Source organism: Xenopus laevis, chromosome 4S, assembly GCF_017654675.1.
Source record: "Xenopus laevis strain J_2021 chromosome 4S, Xenopus_laevis_v10.1, whole genome shotgun sequence".
In the NCBI taxonomy this organism is placed as follows: Eukaryota; Metazoa; Chordata; class Amphibia; order Anura; family Pipidae; genus Xenopus; species Xenopus laevis.
In genome coordinates, this window is record NC_054378.1 from 83,092,545 (window position 1) to 83,113,063 (window position 20,519).

General features: G+C 36.5%; 1 protein-coding gene across 1 annotated transcript in view; it reads left to right on the forward strand.

Annotated features, from left to right (window-relative positions):
• Positions 1 to 1,109: 1,109 nt before the first annotated feature.
• The window catches only part of plppr4.S (phospholipid phosphatase related 4 S homeolog), a 42,946-nt gene continuing 23,536 nt past the window's right edge, over positions 1,110 to 20,519 (forward strand). The window contains exons 1-2 of the mRNA XM_018259858.2: positions 1,110 to 1,624; positions 19,691 to 19,876. Coding sequence (XP_018115347.1) covers positions 1,547 to 1,624; positions 19,691 to 19,876 — 264 coding nt within the window. The 5' untranslated portion in view covers positions 1,110 to 1,546. The remainder of the gene's footprint in view (positions 1,625 to 19,690; positions 19,877 to 20,519) is intronic.

The window sequence follows — 20,519 nt, forward strand, 5'->3', positions numbered from 1 at the left end:
ACCCAGTCCTCAAAAGATTGTATTGGACCTTGCATGTGGGTAAACTGCGTGGCAGCAGCTATTCATGTATAAATGTAAATATGCATAAAATGAGTGTTCTGTTCACACATCCATGACACAATGAAAAGTTGGTAATGTACTATTATACATCAATATTTATAAATAGAAACTGATAAAGAATAGTTTTGGGCGAATCTGTCCCGTTTTGCTTCACTGAATAATTTGTGCAAAGGAAAAAATATAAATTGTGAAACAGCACAAAAAATTTGCGAAACGCATTGAAATCAATGGGCGTCAAAATTATTTTGAAACGCATCCGTTTTTGACGGGAGCGACAATTTTTATACGCGCAACTATTTTGTCCAAATGCATTAAAGTCTGTGGGCGTCCGACTAATTTTGATGCGCGACAATTTTTATGTGCATGACAATTTTTTTTTGTTGCGGTGAATTTTTTTTATTTATTCACCCATCACCAATAAAGAATATTAGAAGCACAAAGTAACATAATGCACAAAATAATGCAGATTACGTTTGAAGGGGAGCAGCTGACATAACCCTTATCACTGCCCTTTATACAAAACCCCTGCACCACAAACAATAAAGATCATAATAAGTGAACTGTGTCTGTGTTTCTTTTAAACATGGGAATCCTTTTGTTTTACGTATGAATGACAGGCTTGTCCCGTTACATAGCAACTTTTCAATTGCCATTGAAATGTTGAATTCCCTACAGCATAAAGTTATTGATGCAAAACTGAACATAGTTGCATTTAGACATGGTATTAATAAGAGGAAATTATGTTTAATCCACTGTAGGAAAAACATTTCTATCTGTTTATACCCGATTAAATTCATTTTATTTATTCTATTTGAAAAACATCAGAATATAAATATTTGTAAAAGTGAAATATTGATAAAGGTTGACAAAACCTTTCTTTAGGCTCACAGGCACAAGAGTATACAAATAAAACAACAAAGGTTTAGTAATTCCAAGTATAATACATTTACAAGAGCCATGCAATGCCAGGGGCATTATATCAAGACAGTACCCAAGTGAGGAGTTAAAATCCAAGAGTATTCCCTTAATATGGGAGCAGGATGACCCGACAGACTGTCTCTGCTCTGGAGTGACACATTTTGCATCATCTGTCAAGTGGAAGCATTGATCAGATTGGAGCAGCAGTCACCTCCTTGCACATTAACCAGTGCAGCTTTTTCTCTATAGCTTCTTTGACGTCAGCCCTCATCCAGACAATAAGCTGTGAATTCTAATGCTGAAACGAATAGGGCTCATTGGAAGCTACAGCAAAACAAAAAGGGGTGTTTTGTGGAAGCCATTACTGTCTCTGTAAAGCATAATGAATAATTTTCTCTAACTGTGTGGGAACTTGTATTGCTGCAAGGGAAGAAAAAAAGGAATGCTGCACACTCCATAGGTGGCACTAGGGAATGGTCCATGAGTACTGAGCGTTAGGTTTGCTAAAGGAAGATCATTTGGAATCTGTCTGGCAGAAAGAAAGGATTGGGCTGAAAGAAGAGCAGACATGTCTGCAAAGGAAAGGCAGAAAATGAGAGTTACAAAGGACAGCGTTACACTGCTGCCATGCTTTTATTTTGTGGAGGTGAGTGTGTGTGTTGAATCTTTGGCTTTGCTGTGTACTCAGTTGTTTGGGTTTTTTTTGTCTTCTTGTGTCTGGGAAACGTGCTTATTCAAGCTGTATCTGGAGACACTGATCATTGCACACAGCCTGTGTGTTGTTTTGGTGGCTTTCACATTACATCTACACAAACTACACATACTGGGGATGCTGCTGTGAATGCACACATTGCTTTAGGTACAATGCAGGTGTTTTTATCCACAAACCCTGAAGAGCAGTCATTTACTGGATCACTGCATCTCTTTAATGTCATGGCAATTACATCCTGATTTCGGCTTTTGTCAGTCACCGATGTATTCTCATTTAAAACAATTAGCATTTCTGTCCGTAGGGGAAATGACTAAATGCAGAAGGGCATCAGAGGATAAAATGTAAAATTTTTTTTTCTGCTGCGATTTGCATGTCTTTGATGAGATCACATATATATGCTGGTGGAAGATTTAGAAAATCTCCTTAGATTTACTAAAAATCCATCAACCTGCACATTTATTTCATTCCATGTATGTGTTTAGATAGAACATGATGTGATTTTATTTGGGCTAATGTATATTCTAATTAATGATAGGGTTCTGCTTATCTATTTCTGATCTCACATGGGGTTGTAGTACATGCTAAAATAGACAAATTCCCACATTCCATGCAATGATTAATCACTGCTCTGCTCATTTTGTTCAGTAGGCGGAGAAAGAGGAAAATCGTTTGATAAAAGAGTTAATGAAGGTCATATACTTATTTAGAAGGCCATGTTGCCTGTGTTTTAAGGTTACTCCAGGACTTAAATGATTGAAATGACATTCATTAACCAGTTAATATTTACACCAGTTATGGTGTAAAAATCGAGCATAGGATGTGGCCTTAAAGGAAATATAATTTAAACCAAAAAAAGGGTCAGCAGTTAAAAACCGTTGTATTGGGTTGTTTTTGTAAAGCCCTTAAATACTACTCTGCATTGTAGAATGAAAGCTTAAAGCAAGCTTTTATTGTGATTTAAACATGTATTTAAATGGCAGGAGGGCCTTGTACAAGGACAGTTCAAGCTGCACAGGAACCCCATCCATGTTTAACTCATTCTGCTTGATCCGTATAGATAATACAGATATATTTGTAACATTAAAAATAGCATATAATACAGCACAGCTGTACTGATGACAGCAAAAATGGACGATGCTAAGAAAAGGAAGTAACCATGGAAACGGTGCAGTGGCTTATGGTTCCACCAAATGTACACAGAGCTGTAAGTTTCACGTGCATTGAAGCATTAAATGCATCTTTATTGGTTTATTCTATGGCTACAGATATTCAGAACATTCTAGATCTGCATTTATTGTATCTATTGTTTAGAACAAGCCGTCTATTCAAAACTTGTTTATAAGCAATAATAATAATAATAGTTATAATAATAATCGAATAAAAAACATATAAAAAAGCATTATGGCCCAGGACCGTAAAAATAAAGAGTCATTTCAGGTTCTACATTAAAGCACTATATTTGCATTCTTACTAATCAGCTATTGTGAGTAGTTTGATTCTCAAATTCTAAGTAAAGCTTTTTTTTTTCTAAAATTACCTTAAACGGCCCAGTGAATAACATACCTCTCTCCCTGCATTCAGATTTATTCTGTTTGTCTATTACAGCTAGTTTAACTTCAGCTCTTTTATTTATTTCCTTGTCTAGCATGAAGCTCCGCCCCTTTTGTCTTCTGAATACGCCTCTCTCCAATTACATGAAGACCTAAAAGAGGAAGGAAATACATCTAATGCAGGGAGAAAGTGGTGTTATTCTGGGGGTTGTTTAGAGTAATTTTGGGGATATTCAAATTTTGTGAGAACAAAACCCTCACCAATAGTTTCTAACTAATCGCCCCCTGCCCCCGACACGAACCACATTGGTGCTTGCCCTTAATAGTCCTTGGGCCCCTTGTATCTGTACCAGTTGAAAACTTGGGGTGGGGATTTCATACTGTCAATGATATTGTTTTTATAGTAGTATAATTGTCACATGTTGTAACATTTCTTTTAATGTATGTTCACATCAGGGAACTTAAAGGGCACCTGTTGGGTAAAAATGTTATCCCCAACCAAAGGTGCAGGCTAAATGAGCCTGCATTCTGGTTGGAGATAACAGTAGTTTTTTGTTTTTTTTTAAAAAAAAAAAAGCTCTATGCTACTGAAAATATTTTTATTATCCAGACCTCATTATAAAGCAAAACTCAGAGAGAAGGCTATTCAAAATAAGTGAGGTCATTTATTAGACAAAGAAAAATAATACAAGAGTTTTGCTTAGGAAGTTGTTACAATCAGACCACAGTGTAGCATGAGGACTTCCCAAAGATACTCCTCTTACAACAAGCTTTTATACCTTTTACCATAAATAAGAGCAAAGGGTACACGGATATACCATACATGGTCAAAAGCCCTCCTTCTATATTGGTTCCTTGATTCCAACATACACAAACCATAAAATCGATGTCTGCTAGTTTGAGACAGGATGGGAGGTTCTGAAGCAACACTTCTGTATCTCTAACTGCTGTTATCCCTTTGACTGTCTGCAGAGTCTTGAACTTTTGGTCAGCATGCCATTGAATGCTTACCTGAGACCACCATCTACCTGGGACCACAATCAGCCTTCCCCTTTCCCCTATCTGCCTTAGGTCTGGCCTCTCTGGGCATCATGATGGGGGGTCTTAGAATTCATATCTTGTTTATATTATTATTAATCCCTGTTTGCCAGCCATTACCCGTCATAGAACAGGGTGTTCTCATTATTTTATCATGTCCGGTCACTAGCATAATGAAAAGCTGCCCCAAATTGCTCATTATTCGCATGCGCGTGACATCACATGCGTATCATGCGCATGCGAGTGACCGGACATGGCTCCTGGCACCAGGAGCTGACTCCTGGTGCGGGTAGCCTAGAGCTGGCGGGGGGATTTTTTTTTTTGTTAAAAACTACTGTTATCCCCAACCAGAATGCGGGCTCTATAACAGGTGCCCTTTAAGACACAAAGAACCATCTGTTATTAAAAGGTGCCTATGAAATGTATTTCCCTCCCACAGGAGGGAATTACACCCTGTTAAGAGAGAGAATTTCACACTCACTATAAATATGATTTCCAAGTGGACATCACAAACAAACCGTAAATGAGAACAAATATGTTAATATATAACTTTTGTCAAGTTTAAGAACACCTTACAGTTTTTCTGGGAATTAATGCCCTTGCGCTGCATCTGACTTTAACGAATAAACATACAAATGTTGTATTATATGATTAATACAGTGAATTAAATACCCCCTATTGTAAAATGTATGGATATTATACAGTAGTTAGGCAGGAGGCCCAAGGCTGAGTGTTTTTATGCAGGTCACTTTCTAATGTAATTAAGGGTAAAGAATTTTGAAATTTGAGATCTACATGTTGACCATTTGCTTTACCCTATATACAGTAGGTGACACCACACAGATGGTCACCTAGTTTTGCAGCATAAATCCTTTATAAACTTGGGTAATATGAAATAACCGGGTACTAGACATTATACAGGGAGAAAACATGGACCTATGAATTGAGGTTCATGATTTTGGATGTGTTCTCTCCACTACAGAGTTTGGGGGCAGAGAATTGCTATTAAAACAAAGAGGTGTGGTGGATTCATAAATTAAAATCCCTTTCCCCTGCAGGATTAACTAAAGATTATGATTTATATATGTGATATATGGATACTTACATGCAGCAATTTTGGAGAATTAAGTAAGCTTGCAATTAATGGGGAGTATAATAGATCTTAAAGGGAACCTATCACCCAGACATAAAAAGCTATATAATGAAAGCCTAATTCAAATGAATCATGAAACCCAAATCATTTTTTAGTAAAACATCCTTACATGGTATAAATGTATTTAAATCTCTCTTGCCTGCCTCAGACACAGAGGTGGAGCAAGCAATTACTTTCACTTTCCATTCAGAACTTCCTTGATGTCACTGCCTTCATTGCATTCCCCTTTCCTCTCACAATCTATAACTTTGTAGCCTTGGCATGGGCATGTGCTTCAGGTGCCCCATTTTGGCACATAAACAAGATTTTGTCATGGCACAAATCTTTCCTTAATAACAGTGCCCACAAAATGGCAGCTTCCTGCTAACGGTGATTGTGAATTCCAAGACTGAAGGAAGCAAAACTGAAATATTTATATAATGGAAACCAAATAGGAAAGAATTTAAAATTATTTCTTAGGGAGACAGGTCCCCATTTAAAGTGTGAATTATGCAGGTATATGAAATGCACTTCAACAATTGTTTATAATGTTACCTATACCAGAGGAATGATTATGTCATCTCTGTTAAACTTGACTTTTTGTAGTAAAATTAGAATTAGAGCAATTAAACATTCTTCCCATCTCTTCTAAAATAGCATTCTTAGATCTTGTTGGCTAATCCGATGGTAAAAATTGAAAAATACTTTTTCAAATAGAGAGAGAATATTTGCTCTGAAAAAAAGATGTGATGCCAATGAGCAAAATTTCATCTGACACAATTGAAATCATGTAAGGGAAAGAATATCAAGCCTTTACGAAATCTATAGCTTTGTCTCTATTTCCTGCAAGAATAAGAATGTAATGTTTTATATGCAAATGAGCCCTGCGTAAAGTCCACATCCCACTGTAAGGATGGAAAATCTATTTAGTGTCTTTATGAAAAGTGGCAGGGAATCAAACCCTTGTGGTACCCCAGTTATAACTTTGGTTTAATTAGAGGATGGTACTCGTGCCAGCTGCTTTTGTACAATGTTTTCAATGTCTTTCAGCCAGTACTTTAGCCCTGCTCAATTAACGTTCTGAAGACTGAGATATTTGTTTATAGAGTAAACAGTTATGTGGCACTGTATCAAAATATGACATCTTCTGCAATGAGAATGCCCTACTCACTACATTGAGTGTACATAGAAAAATATGTTCCATGATTACAGAGTTGTAATCCAGAATGTTATCTTGAAATAAATACTCAAGTAACTTCCTCACTAATAATGTTAAATATAAAAGTCTATAATTATTTGATTGAAACAAAATACCTCATCTCCAGTGACACTATCCAAGGCAAGATGAAGTTTGTGAAGACTGAACCTGGTAGTACAGGTATGGGACCTGTTATCCAGAATGCTTGGGACCTGGGGTTTTCTGGATAATGGCTCTTTCGGTAATTTGGATCGTCATCCCTTAAGTCTACTAGAAAATCATGTAAACATGAAATAAACCCAGTAGGCTGGATCTGCTTCCAATAAGGATTAATTATATCTTAGTTGGGATCAAGTACAAGGTACTGTTTAATTAATACAGAGAAAAAGGAAATCATTTTGAAAAATGTGGATTATTTGCATAAAATGGAGTCTATGGGAGATGGGCATTCTGTCATTCGGAGCTTTCTGGATAACGGGTTTCTGGATATTGGGTCCCATACCTGTATTTCAAAATGTCCTTAATTTCAAAACTGGATACTAGTAGCTGAGTTCTTCAAGTCAAAAGTCAGCTGCAGTCATAGCAATCTCCTATTTTAATATTTTACAATCAATACCTTGCCCTGTGCTGTTTTTCAATCAAGCAATAGGTGAAAGGAAGTGTCAGGCCTTAGGTATGTTCCATGGGCCATATGTGCCTTGCTCCTTAAGTTCTAAGCAGAATGCATAATGTCACCTCATGGGTCAGTTTCAAAGCCACTTAGTGCCATGGGCATTACAAATTTGATGGTATTTTTCAAAACATGAATGATGCCAGTGTCGCAGAATGAGATTAGTTACATTTCAATAATTTACCTCTAATTTTACACTGAATGATTTTTTATTCATTTGAACTAATTGTTATCAAGTGAATTAACAAAGCTGTTTTATAATGCATGATTTCATAGCCTTCCATTATATAGGTTTAATATTCAATAAAATTGTTAGTCAGTTCTCTGACTCGTAATAAATGATCAGCGCAGCATTATATTATAGCTGTGACATTATTCAAATGTAAAAAGGCATTATGTGCATGCAAATAAAATGTATATCAGACAGATCCAATCAGCAGCAGCTATTTCTATAGGACCATCGTCCACAGAAAAAAGCTCTGCACTTCATAGATGTGACTGCACTCCTCACATTTCCCTTACCTCCTCACTTTCTGTAATTCTGTAGCACAGCATTGGTATTCTAGCAATAAACACATTTTGAGGATGGTTCAAAGCTTGATTTAATAACAGAGTTTGCAAAATGGCATCACCTATGTGCTCTAATGATGTACAGGGCTGTATTTAGGTCCAATGCCACCCTAGGCATCCAACCTAAACATGCCTCTACGTCCTGCATGCTGATGTCACACACCGGCGCACTGACGTCACATACCAGCACGCTGAAATCATGAGCCGTGCAATTGACGTCACTTTCACATTCTTCCTAGGCCCCCCTACACCTCATCCCCTCCGCTCCGTCACCGGAGGGATGCCCCCAAAACCGTGCTGCCCTAGGCCCAGGCCCTCGGTGGCCTATATATAAATACAGCCCTGATGGTGTATTCCAAAAGAATGAAGGATGCAAGATTTAAATCATTTTTATAGTGCAAGTCAAGTTTATGTTGCTTGACAAACACAATAGAATATCATTTAAAATGATTTCTTACAGTGACAGGTCCCCTTCATATAATTATTTTGTGTGGGGAAATTTCATTGTGACTACAAGAGTGACAGTCATATGTGTACTGTATAAATGTATAATCACATGGTGCACATGATACAGAAAGTCAGTCAGGTGGCACCAGCCTGTTTTAAGTATGGATCAGCATCACTATAAATGTTGTACAGTTTCTGGTTTTGCTGAAGAAAATAACATAGTCTGGTACCCACGTCAAAACAGCAAGCCTAGGTTGCTAAGGTTATTTTTTTTTAATTCTTGCAGATACAGCATGCATGCTATGAAGTAACATTTTTAGGTAATCCAACAGCATTAGGTTTATTCCCGACGCATATTTTTTTTAAATTTAAAAATTTAAGCCTGACGAAAAAGTAGACAGACAGTGACACCTTTTACCCTTGCCTGCGATCCCAGCAGGGGTTGTGCCATCACTGGAGCAGATCAGTGATGCAATGGAGCAGAGCAGTGATGTACTGGGTGGGGCAAGTTATGTCACAGGGGTGGGCTATAATGTGGCAATCAGTGATTGGCTGATTGCTATGTCAACCGATGGGGTCCTGTCCGGTCTTCCTTACTTGGAAAAGTATATGGTTAGAGTAAACATTCATCTTGGGCCTGGGCCAGAACTAGGGGTACACATAAGAGGCACCTGCCTAGGGCATAAAGATGTGGGGGCACTGGACAGGTACCTATTCAAAAGTTTTCTGCCTACCCTTAGTCCGGGTGGCTCGCTCCCCTGCTGCTTTCTTCACCCTCCTCTCTCTCCTACCCTCTAGCACTCTTCCCTCTCTCACTCCCTGCTACCTCACTCCACTGCCCTTCCCTTCCCCTTCGTTACTCTCCCTCGTCTTCTCATGATGTGTGCACACTTGCGCTTGAGGTTGCTTTGGCCCAGCCCTGGCTTGGATGGAACCACTGAGAATTACACATTTACCAACCATGGTCTTGGTTGGTGTTTTACCTGCTAGGTAGAGATCAAAAACAAATATGAATGCATACACTGGTCTTGACACACGTGACTATATTTACTGTGGGGTGCCTAACAAATGGCACCACCCGGTGAATAGTACTTTCCTTTTCTTTTAAAACCAAAAATTAAAAGTTGTCATAATAACATATATTTAGTAAAATGTTCTAACAAATATCATATCAGCCCTTCATAATAATTGCCCCAAATCCATCCCATCATCAAAAATTATCACTAAATGGCAATTAGGGAATTGCAGTAATTATTTGGATACAGTAAGGTTTATAAATGACCAGAGGACAGCATGAGAAAACCTATTGGAACCTGCTGGAGAAAAAAGGATGGCAACAATGTTACGGCACTGCCCACCTTTAATAAACAAAAATTCTGAGACAACTTTTGTTAGGGAAGCCTGTCAAGCTGCCCAGACAGGAAAGGATTGGTCAGGAAAGGATTGGCTAACCACAAATTAGTAGTTGTATATTAATTAATAAAATTATTAATATTGATAAAGGTTCACCCTTTTATTACAGTAGTATAACTCGCTTGCTGCAAGCTATAATGGTATACTGTATTTGCTTAAGTTTGCTTTATGCATTGAAAAAATAGACAACTGTATGCATATTATGCTTTCTGTCTTTTCCCTGATCAATCTGTCAATGATTGTTCTGGCATTGGTGAGTCACATTAACACAATCAGAGTAAGCAAATCCTATTTAACTTTACGTTCCATTGAACAAAGTGTTTAATTACACCAGAGCTTTAGATAGACTTGTAATAGCTATGTTGAAAAGGGCAAGTTGTAACGCTCCAGGAAATTTGGACAGCATACATTTCAGAAGAATCTTTAACTTAGATTTCATGTGTATTGACCTGCCTCCTAAACCTTTGTACCAATGACAATATGTAATTAATTTAGATAAATCACAGCTGCAATACAGTGGGAAAATGGGTTCCTCTAGCTTTTCAGTAAATTTACTTGGTGGGTTAACTAACCGAAAGACAAATTTCTGCTTGCTTTCTCGCTTATAATTCATGACACTTGGGGAAATATATGTATAGACTACACCTTTGTTTCACATTAACACAATATACAGAACTTGAGTTGAAACTATATTGTACATATTCTTTAAATAAAGCACTTAGCAATCACTATTTTTTTTTTTGCCATAACTACCTCCCATTCCTTCCATCTTTAATCACTATATTATGCCACAGATGAAGTTGACAGCTAAGTTGAAGCCCATTATATGGGGCTAATACATGAACTGATTTGAACTCTGCCTTCATCCACATTTGTTCTGAAGGGCCAGAGCATAACAGGACAGCATTTATTGATTGAACACATGTTGTCTTAACAACAATGATAGTGAACCTAGAAAAGATCACGTCAGCCTATTCTGCATAAGTTATACAAATGTCTACATATTCTTGGTGAGAAAAAGCATAGCCAGCCATTCAAAAAATTGATAAATCTTAGCAGACCATGTATCAGTTGCTAGTCACTGTTTAAACCCTCTTTCTCACTAAGAAATCATGAGCTGGCATTATTTATGATGAACTAAAAATAACATCAAGAACTCTTTCTCCAACAGACTTATTAACCCAGCCCCTAAGGATACAATACTGCCACTGGCTCCTATTCAGCCACTGTGTACGGGGGCATGTATATACAGGTATGGGATCCATTATCCATAAAAGTATTATCCAGAAAGCTCCAAATTACAGGAAGGCCATCTCCATGGATTTCATTTTAATCAAATAACTTGCATTTTAAAAATGATTTCCCTTTTCTCTGTAATAATAAAGCATAACTTTGAACTAATATACAGTATAATTAATATTTATTGGAAGCAAAACAATCCTATTGTATATATTTACAATGTTTAAATGATTTTCTAGTAGACTAAATGCATGGTGATCCAAAATATGAAAAAATCAATTATCCAGAAATCTCCAGATCCCAAGCAATTGGGATAACAGTTTTCATACATGTATTATAGATACAGTATATGGTTTAGTTTACTGAACTATCTAGTACAGTGATCCCCAACCAGTAGCTCGTGAGCAACATGTTGCTCTCCAGCCCCTTGGATGTTGCTCTCAGTGACCTCAAAGCAGGTGCTTATTTTTGAATTCCTGGCTTGGGGCAAGTTTTGGTTGTATAAAAACTAGGTACACTGCCAAACAGAGCCTCAATGTAGGCTGACAATCCACATAGGGCTACCAAATGGCCAATCACAGCACTTATTTGGCACCCCAAGAACATTTTTCATGCTAGAGTTGCTCCGCCAACTACTTTTACTTCTGAATGTTGCTCACAGGTTCAAAAGGTTGGGGTTCCTGATCTAGTAGGTAAAGTTTTGTTTCAGGAGGAGAAAGATGGAGTGGTTCAGCCTTCCTGGCAGTTAAGAGTTAGGGATAGCAGATGTATGAGGGACAACGTGGGGAAGAAGAGAAAATCAAGCTGCCATAAAATTGGAGATTATACGAGAGTTAATTAAATGTTTTGGTGAATAATAAGTTCTAACAATAAACCAAGATGTTGTATAAGAACTTCCATATCCCATTCTTGACTTTAACAACTGCCTGCCTCTCTGGCTTCTCTTGTGGGCTCTCAAGATGTATTATCCTTCTGGTGGTACCCAGGCTGCTTTGGGATATCCCATAGCCCTAAAATTGATCTCTCAGAAGTTTTTCTAATAGTTTAAACCATCAAGATAGCAAATGTTTTTGCATAGTTTAGAAAATTAGATTATCCTTGGATACAATTCAAAAAGCTAAGTTTTTGCTTGCATATTACAGCATGTTATACACATGGGCTTACCTGCTTCCCTTCATCCATGTAATTCTAGCTTAGATTTTACCCAAAAATTAGTTGGTGACCTGAAATCTCCTTGTTATAAAGGCAAGCCTATTGAAAACTGGATCACATGCACATAAACTACACAGCACTATTTAATGGTGTATGCAGTATTAAATAAAAATTATGAACATCTTCACAAGTTGCCAAGTTAAAGCAATAATAGCTAGTGATTTAAATAAAGTTGTAAGGACATAGCATAATATATATTTCCTTATTGTGCTAGATAAAATGGTTATAACTTTTCAGTATGAATACATATGCATTCAACGCTGAGGGGCTGATTCATAAATGTTTTTTTCATGATTCAAACTTTTTAACGCTAAAAATCTTGTATGTTTGCAAATTTTTATTTCTATTTAAAAAAATTGCTATTTATTAAGGGGCATATTTATCAAGGGTCGAATTGAGAAAACTTTGAAATTATTGATTACTCAGCAAGTCCAGTTGTTTATAGATTGACCTATTCTAGATATACCATGACCTGGATGAATGAAAATCTTCATATCATACATCCATTAGGAATTGAGTGAGTAAGCAGGAACTAGTTACAGGCTCTGTTATGAGTTTATTACCAGTGAGAGTACAACACAGCCAAATTACTAGGGGAAACAGCATTCAGGACCACCTCCACAGCACAATAAATAATCCCGGCAGGCTTTGGCATGTGTAGATGATGCTCTCAGCTCTGGACCATATTTCGCTGAATATATACCCTCAGAAAATCTCCACAGAATCTGCTTCCACAAATAGCAAAGACACATGCTCACAGTAATAATTAGGAATGCACCAAATTCCGGTTTCAGTTTGGGATACAGCCAAGATTCTGCCCTTTTAAGCAGAATTCAGATTTGGCCGAACACAATATATTCCACACCAATAAGGATGTAATTGTTTTTTCTCTTACCCCCCTCATTCCCCTAATTTCCAGATCAAATCAGGGTTTGGATTCAGCTCAGTTTTCAGCCTAATATTTTACAAAGGATTCGGGGGTTCAGCCGGATCTTAAAATAGTGGATCAATGCTTCCCTAGCTATAGCAGAACAGTTTTGGTAACATTTCATTTACAAGCTAGCAATTTACTGTTTATTTTAGTTGTAACTAAACAATGTGGGTCTCATTTATAAACACTAGGCAAATTTGCACCTTGCCAGTAACCCATAGTGACCAACCAATGATAAGCATTTTTTTCAGCCATCTGCAGGTATAACAATGAAGCAAACATGTGACTAGCAATGGGTTAATGCAGAAATGCAAATTGCCCAGTATTTATAAATGTTTTTAGCAGTGTGTTATATTGACCTCAGAAGGTGAAAGTATGATATGGTTTCTTAATTATTGGTCAGGACAAATACACCTATTGGAAATTGGCCAGCCCCCCTCTAGAAATAGTTGTAAATATAAACGGCATAACTAAAAGTTCCAAGGTTTCTATAAAAACTTGTAACCTCATCAGAATCTTCAGGAATGTGATCTTTTTTTCAAAGCTCTAGCAAGACAGTCCATTAGTCAGGATCCCGTCTGGACCTCTATGCTGCTGTACCCCACTCACAGCTATTGGGTCTGTTGTTATGCCCTGATAATTATGCATCAACACTATTTTTCTTCTCACCCTTTTCTTTACTTTTTGAAAATTATTATATTTTATTTTATTCTCTCTACATAGTAATATACAAACAGAATATTGATGGCTACATTACAGAAGTTTTCATATTTTATTAGATGTACAAAATCTAATACTCCCAGATATTAATATATAATCATCTGAACAATGAATTAGAAATGAAATAATAGTACTGTTTCACACAATAATAACCTTGAAAATCTAGAAGGAAATAAAAAACTTCAGCAATTAAACTACCTACTGAGTCAGTAAATTATTTAGATGGCTTCAGGTACATAAAGGTGTAAGACTACTTATTTATTTCTGTACATTAAAGACAAATCTGTTTGCTTTGTAAGTTTAATAATCAATGGGACTAGGGAATTTTTTTTCTTTTTTAACTGTGGTGTTAAATATGATACAGGATGATTAGCATTATTCTTATTGTGAAGGGGAAGTCTGTATAATTAATACTTTACCCGCAGATTCATACCCCCTTCCTGTTCTCCATCATTATAAATAACTGGTATTTATAAAGCACCAATATATTCTGCAGCTTTTTACAACAAAAAGTTGTATACGTCAAATAAATGAATTATAAATACAGATATGGGATCCGTTATCCAGATACCCATTATCCAGAAAGCTCAGAACTGCAGAAAGGCTGTCTCCCTTAGACTCCGTTATAATCAAATAATCCAAATAAAAAATATTAATTTTTTCTCTGTAAAAATAAAACAGTGCCATGTTCTTGATCCAAACTAAGATTTAATTAAACTTTATTGGAAGCAAAACCAGTTTATTGGGTTTATTTAATGTTTACATGATTTTCTAGTAGACTTAAGGTATAAAGATCTAAATTAGGGAAAGATCTGTTATCATTCTGGATAACAAGTCCCATACCTGTACTAATAAGTAGAAAAGGTAAGCATGGTGCTGCTCAATAGATCTTAATATTGTGAGCAAACGTGTACAGCTTTGCTTTGTGTAAGGTTTGCTAAACTGAGACATTTTGCAAAAATGCATCAGTGTCAATGGGAAGGTGAAATTACATTGTGGTTAAGGCATTTTAGCTCTGCAATAACATATATACTGGCCAACCTTTTTAAGGAACTCCTATCCATTATTCTACAACTACTTTTAATTTTATATATATATATATATATATATAGTTCCATGTTGTCAATTTCTTCCTAACACAGGACCTGACAGCTCATTAGACTGGTTGATTGTTAGGAAAGGCAAGGGCTGGATAATGACATCTGCATACTGTGTGTCATACTGTTTCACCACATGGCGAAATTCTAATGCAGAATATCTACTTAAAATCTAAAAGACTGATATATTTTGTATTAAGGTCAATAGCTTCTGTTGTTGGATCAATGCATCATATGTAGCATTAGTAAGCTTATTGATTTGATTCTTGCTCTGTCGAGATAAATTTTCTATTTTTAAACCACACTCTGTAAACTGTAATGGCATAACGACACCGTTCTCATTGCAAACATACTAGGGATGGCACAGGCCCCTGGGTCAGGTTAGCAGTTTAATTCCTACAGCAATATAGAGTTCATCTATGTTTTCATGTGTAAATATATATAAACATATATATTCTGCTATTTGGATCTTTTAAAATCTGCTTATTTGCTTCAGATCCCATTTATATAAATAGACTCCAATATCTGATGGTGTCTTGTAATTCATAGGAGCCAATCAAAGCAATCAAATGTTTGCTTTTAAATAGCTTACAGAAAAATGTGAACTGCTGATTGATTGCTATGGGCTACTAGACCTATTTCAAACATTACACTTTATACTATACCCCTTGGGTACAACAATTTAGTAACCATGTAACCATACAAGTTTCTCTCACCTAGATGATCAAAACCCTTTTTATAACAATGAATTGTTGCTTTCAAGGCACATTTTATTCCCACATATATTGTATAAATATATATAAACTCTTTTTATTTTAGGTTCTGGTGCTGCTTACCTGTAATGTGCGATTGTCTATCTCAGTATGTAAAAATATTTTTAGCAGCGCTGACATACAATTAATCTGTTTAGTTTCCCCTCTCTAGTTCCCTATTGAAAACTGCACTCTGATTTGTTTGATACATTAATTACTATAATTCTCAGCAGTAGCTTTAGATTCAGTGGAAAATTAAACACGTTTTTTAAAAATATAAAATGGTAAAAAGCATAAAATAGAAACCAACTGAAAAAAGCCATTATTTCTAGTATTCTGTTAGAAACCAATATATTTTTCAAAGATGAAATACATCTCTAAATTTGTAATACATCAACCACTTATGGACCTATGTAATATTTTTCTTTTATATGAAATACATAATGATACTGTTATTTTTTATATGCGGCTTACTTACAGTATGTATTAGTATTGGCATGTTATTCGGTGGTGATTATAATTTAGCGATTTACTTTACATGTACGTCAGTGAAAAAAAATTATTTTGCAGTTTCATTGGCTACCAGCCCACTCAGGATACTTATTGTGATTGTCTTGTCAGTCCCAGAATGTAGTGCCCTTATTTGTTAGAAAATGTTCCATTGCTTTCAAAGGACATTTATTTTACATATGCGAGTACAGATATGGGATCCATTATTTGGAAGCATTTAATCCAGAAAGCTCAGAATTACAGAAAAGCCATCTCCCATAGACACCATTTTATCCAAATAATCTACATTTTTTTAAATGATTTCCTTTTTCTCTGTAATAATAAAACAGTAGCTTCTACTTGATCCAAACTAAGACATAATTATTCCTTATTGGAAGCAAAACCAGCCTATTGAGTTTATTTAATGTTTACATGATTTTCTACTAGACTTAGGGTATGAAGAACCAAATTACGGAAAGATCCTAAATCTGGAAAGCCCCAGCTTTCTGGATAACAGGTCCCATACCTGTATACGAAGACAGTTACAGCCATTAAAATTCATAAACCTATAAATATTAAAATAGGAGGTAAACCTCCTAAGTAATAAAAGTGCAATTCTAGTCAATTTAAAATTCAAATTTAAAAAATCTAATTTCGAGGTAATTGTTGTGTACTTCGATTAAGGAATAGTCCAAATTTGAATAGAATTTTAAAAAAAAAAATTAAAGACTAAATTATTGTCTTTAAAAATTCAACTTCAACCATTCACCATCTAAAACCTGCCAAATTGCTGTTTTAGCCTATGGGGTACCTCCTAGAACCCATTTGGACACCTATTTAGAAAAATCTAAGGGTTTTTTTGGGGAAAAAAGCGATATTACTTTGATTCGTACGATTCGAATTCAAACTAAAACGGACCTGTTCGATCAAAACAGACCACAAAAAATGTGATTTTGTTTCGGTTGCTCTTTTTGAATTCAAATTTCAACGTTATTCAAATTCAAAATTCGACCCTTCATAAATCTCCCCCAACGGATTATAACTGCAAAAACTATAATGAGTAATATTATGATGACAGTAAGGAAACATAATTTGTATGTTTGGGATGGGGCCTTAAATTGTCTGCTTACAGAGCCTCTGCGATGTTCAGCTGTTATTACTAAATTAGAGCGTTTTGGTTTTCAATCTTTTTTTGCAGTTTTTCTGCAAGAATGCCCCTACTGAAAACAGCAGTGGATTATTTGATGTCCAGGAACACTTTTTAGCCATGTGTAACTGCAATGAAATCACATGTTAATAGGGTGCGCGATATCAGCTGCGTCAGTGCTAATACAGGTATGGGATCCGTTATCCGGAAACCTGTGAGTTACGAATTAGGGAAAGGCCATCTCCCATAGACTCCATTTTATCCAAATAATCCAAATTTTTAAAATCAATTAGATTTTTCTCTGTGTTAATAAAACAGTACCTTGCACTTGATGCAAACTAAGATATAATTAATCCTTATTAATAACAGAACCAGCCCATTTGGGCTTATTTAATGCATTCATGATTTTCTAGTAGACTTAAGGTATAAAGATCCAAATTATGAAAAGATCCGCAATCCGGGGAGCCCCAGGTCCCGAGCATTCTGGATAACAGGTCCCAAACCTGTACTAATAGGGTCCAATAAGATGCTCTGCAGACAGTCGATCTGACCTAATCACTGATTAATCTTGACAAGAATGAGGTCAAAAGAAACAATTTGCAGAAATGAATTAGTAACTCTGTGTTATGGTTAGAGTTTTAAAGAGTTAATTCGTGATACATATGGCAAATAATGGGCATCTGCCTTTTCTCTGCAATTACAATACTTAACTGCTCACTTCCAGTTACAGCAACTGCCCTCTACACCTTTGCATTCACAGTGCTTTTAATGTGTGCAGAAGGTATAGTTCACACAGATATTGATAGCATCAGTATTTCCTGAAAGAATTGTAATAAATGCTTCTTAAATGCTTCTTTAATATTGATCAAAAATCCTAAAAAAATGTCCTTTTTTTGCAAGACACTTTATTTGCATTAGAAGGCAATAAATGACACTGCCTAGAGTTACACAGTTTGTTATAGATAGAAATCTACAAATTCTTTTCAATTAAAGGAACAGTAACACCAAAAATGAAAGTTTTGAGGTAATGAAATTATAATGTCCTGTTGTGTTGCACTGGTAAAACTGGTGTGTTTTCTTCAGAAAGGCTACTATAGTTTATATAAACAAGCTGCTTTGTAGCCATGGGGGCAGCCATTCAAAGCTGAAAAGGAGAAAAGGCACAGGATACACAACCGATAACAGATAAGCTCCATAGGATACAATGGGATTCTTCATAACTAATCTGTTATCTACTATGTATACTGTGCTTGAATGGTTACCCCCATGGCTATACTAAGGGGCCAATTCATTAACTTCGAGTGAAGGAATTGAAGAAAAAAAACTTCGAATTTCGAAGTGTTTTTTTGGCTACTTCGACCATCGAATGGGCTACTTCGACCTTCGACTACGACTTCGACTTCGAATCGAAGGATTCAAACTAAAAATCATTTGACTATTCGACCATTCGATAGTCGAAGTACTGTCTCTTTAAGAAAAAACTTCGACCCCCTAGTTCGCCACCTAAAAGCTACCGAACCCAATGTTAGCCTATGGGGGACCAGGTCCCCATAGGCTTGGCTAAATTTTTTTGGTCGAAGGATAATCCTTCGATCGTTGGATTAAAATCCTTTAATTTCGTTAATTTCGTTAACGATTTAATCGTTCGTTCGAACGTTTATTACTTTGATCGTTCGATCGCAGTATTTGCACAAAATCCTTCGACTTCGATATTCGAATTTGAAGGATTTTCATTCCCAGTCGAATATCGAATATTAACCCTCGATATTCAACCCTTGATGAATTTGCCCCTATGTGTTACTATAGCAAACACACCAGTTTTACCAGTACAGGGAAACAGAACATGATATTGTCATTCCTTTAAATCACTTTCATTTATAGGTGTTACTGTTCCTTTAAGGATGCCCTGGCCCAGATTTGTGGCAGGCCACATAGGCCCGGGCCTAGGGTGGCAAACTTTTAGGGACGGCATGCCTCCCGGCCGCTTGCCGAGGAGCACCAGTGCTCCGGTGTTTGGACTTGCGGGCACTAGGACCCTGCTGTTGCATCGCAGAAGGGCACAAGGACCGCGTGGCCCAGGGCACCCACAATACAAATCCAGCCCTAAGGGTGCCCCCAACACCATTCAATTTAGGGTATAACTAGCATTCATGTTATGTTTCCAAAGTCTTGTTTGAAACTCATTTGCCAGTTTACAGCACATTTCTCCCATTTATATCTTTCTAAAATGCAGCACAGCTTGTCTGGAACATTGACAGTAGTTACAATGCCAACCTCAAGGTCATTAATAAACAAATTAAAAAGCGCTTTTAAAAAAATGTTCATTTTAAATGTATGATTTTGTAACATGGATAAAGCTCATATTAATATGTGTTTTGTTTGTTTTCTCTGCTAGTTGCCGATTTTGGCTTCTTCTGTGGTAAGTCTATATTTTCTGGAGCTAACAGATGTCTTTAAACCAGTTCATTCGGGGTTTAGCTGCTATGACAGAAGTCTCAGCATGCCCTATATTGAACCCACACAGGAGTCCATCCCGTTCCTGATGCTGCTGTGTTTGACATTCGCAGGACCTGCAGCAACCGTAAGTCTCATTTTTCATTCTGCCTAGTGCTCTGCATAATACCTGAGTCTTCCAGGCTAAGAAAATACAATAATAAAGAAAGGATGAATCACCTACAGTATATAGACTGATATATATTCCCTGTAAGTGCCTGCTATTTCAAAATTTACTAGTCAGTTGTCAAACTGACAATTGTGAAAAATACTGTTGTGTCATTACACAACTGTCAGTTTTAAAGAAACCTTTTCAGAACCTTTTGCACTTGTGAATAGGGTTGTTGTAGTTACTGGAGGATTTTGGGTTTTTTTTAACATTTCAGGTAGAAAGGGAGGTATGGCAAATGTCAAGCATTGTCACTTAACCCAATAAACAGACCTAAAGAGTCATAACCAACATATATGTATATTGACTCAGTCTCTGCAGATGATTCAGAGATATAATAGCACTGTGTCTCAGTCAGGAAACCAGCACCTAACATAGACAAAATGTCTTATAACTAATGACTGCAGGTGGCATGCCAAAAAAGAAAGATATAACTAATGTTTACTCCAGCAGAAAGCAGTTACAGGCTGAGCTATAAGAGGGGGCTTATTTGGTATAATACTTTTACACTGGCCACATAAATAACAATTCATGTTTAGAAGTTGCTCTATCGCCTCTATGC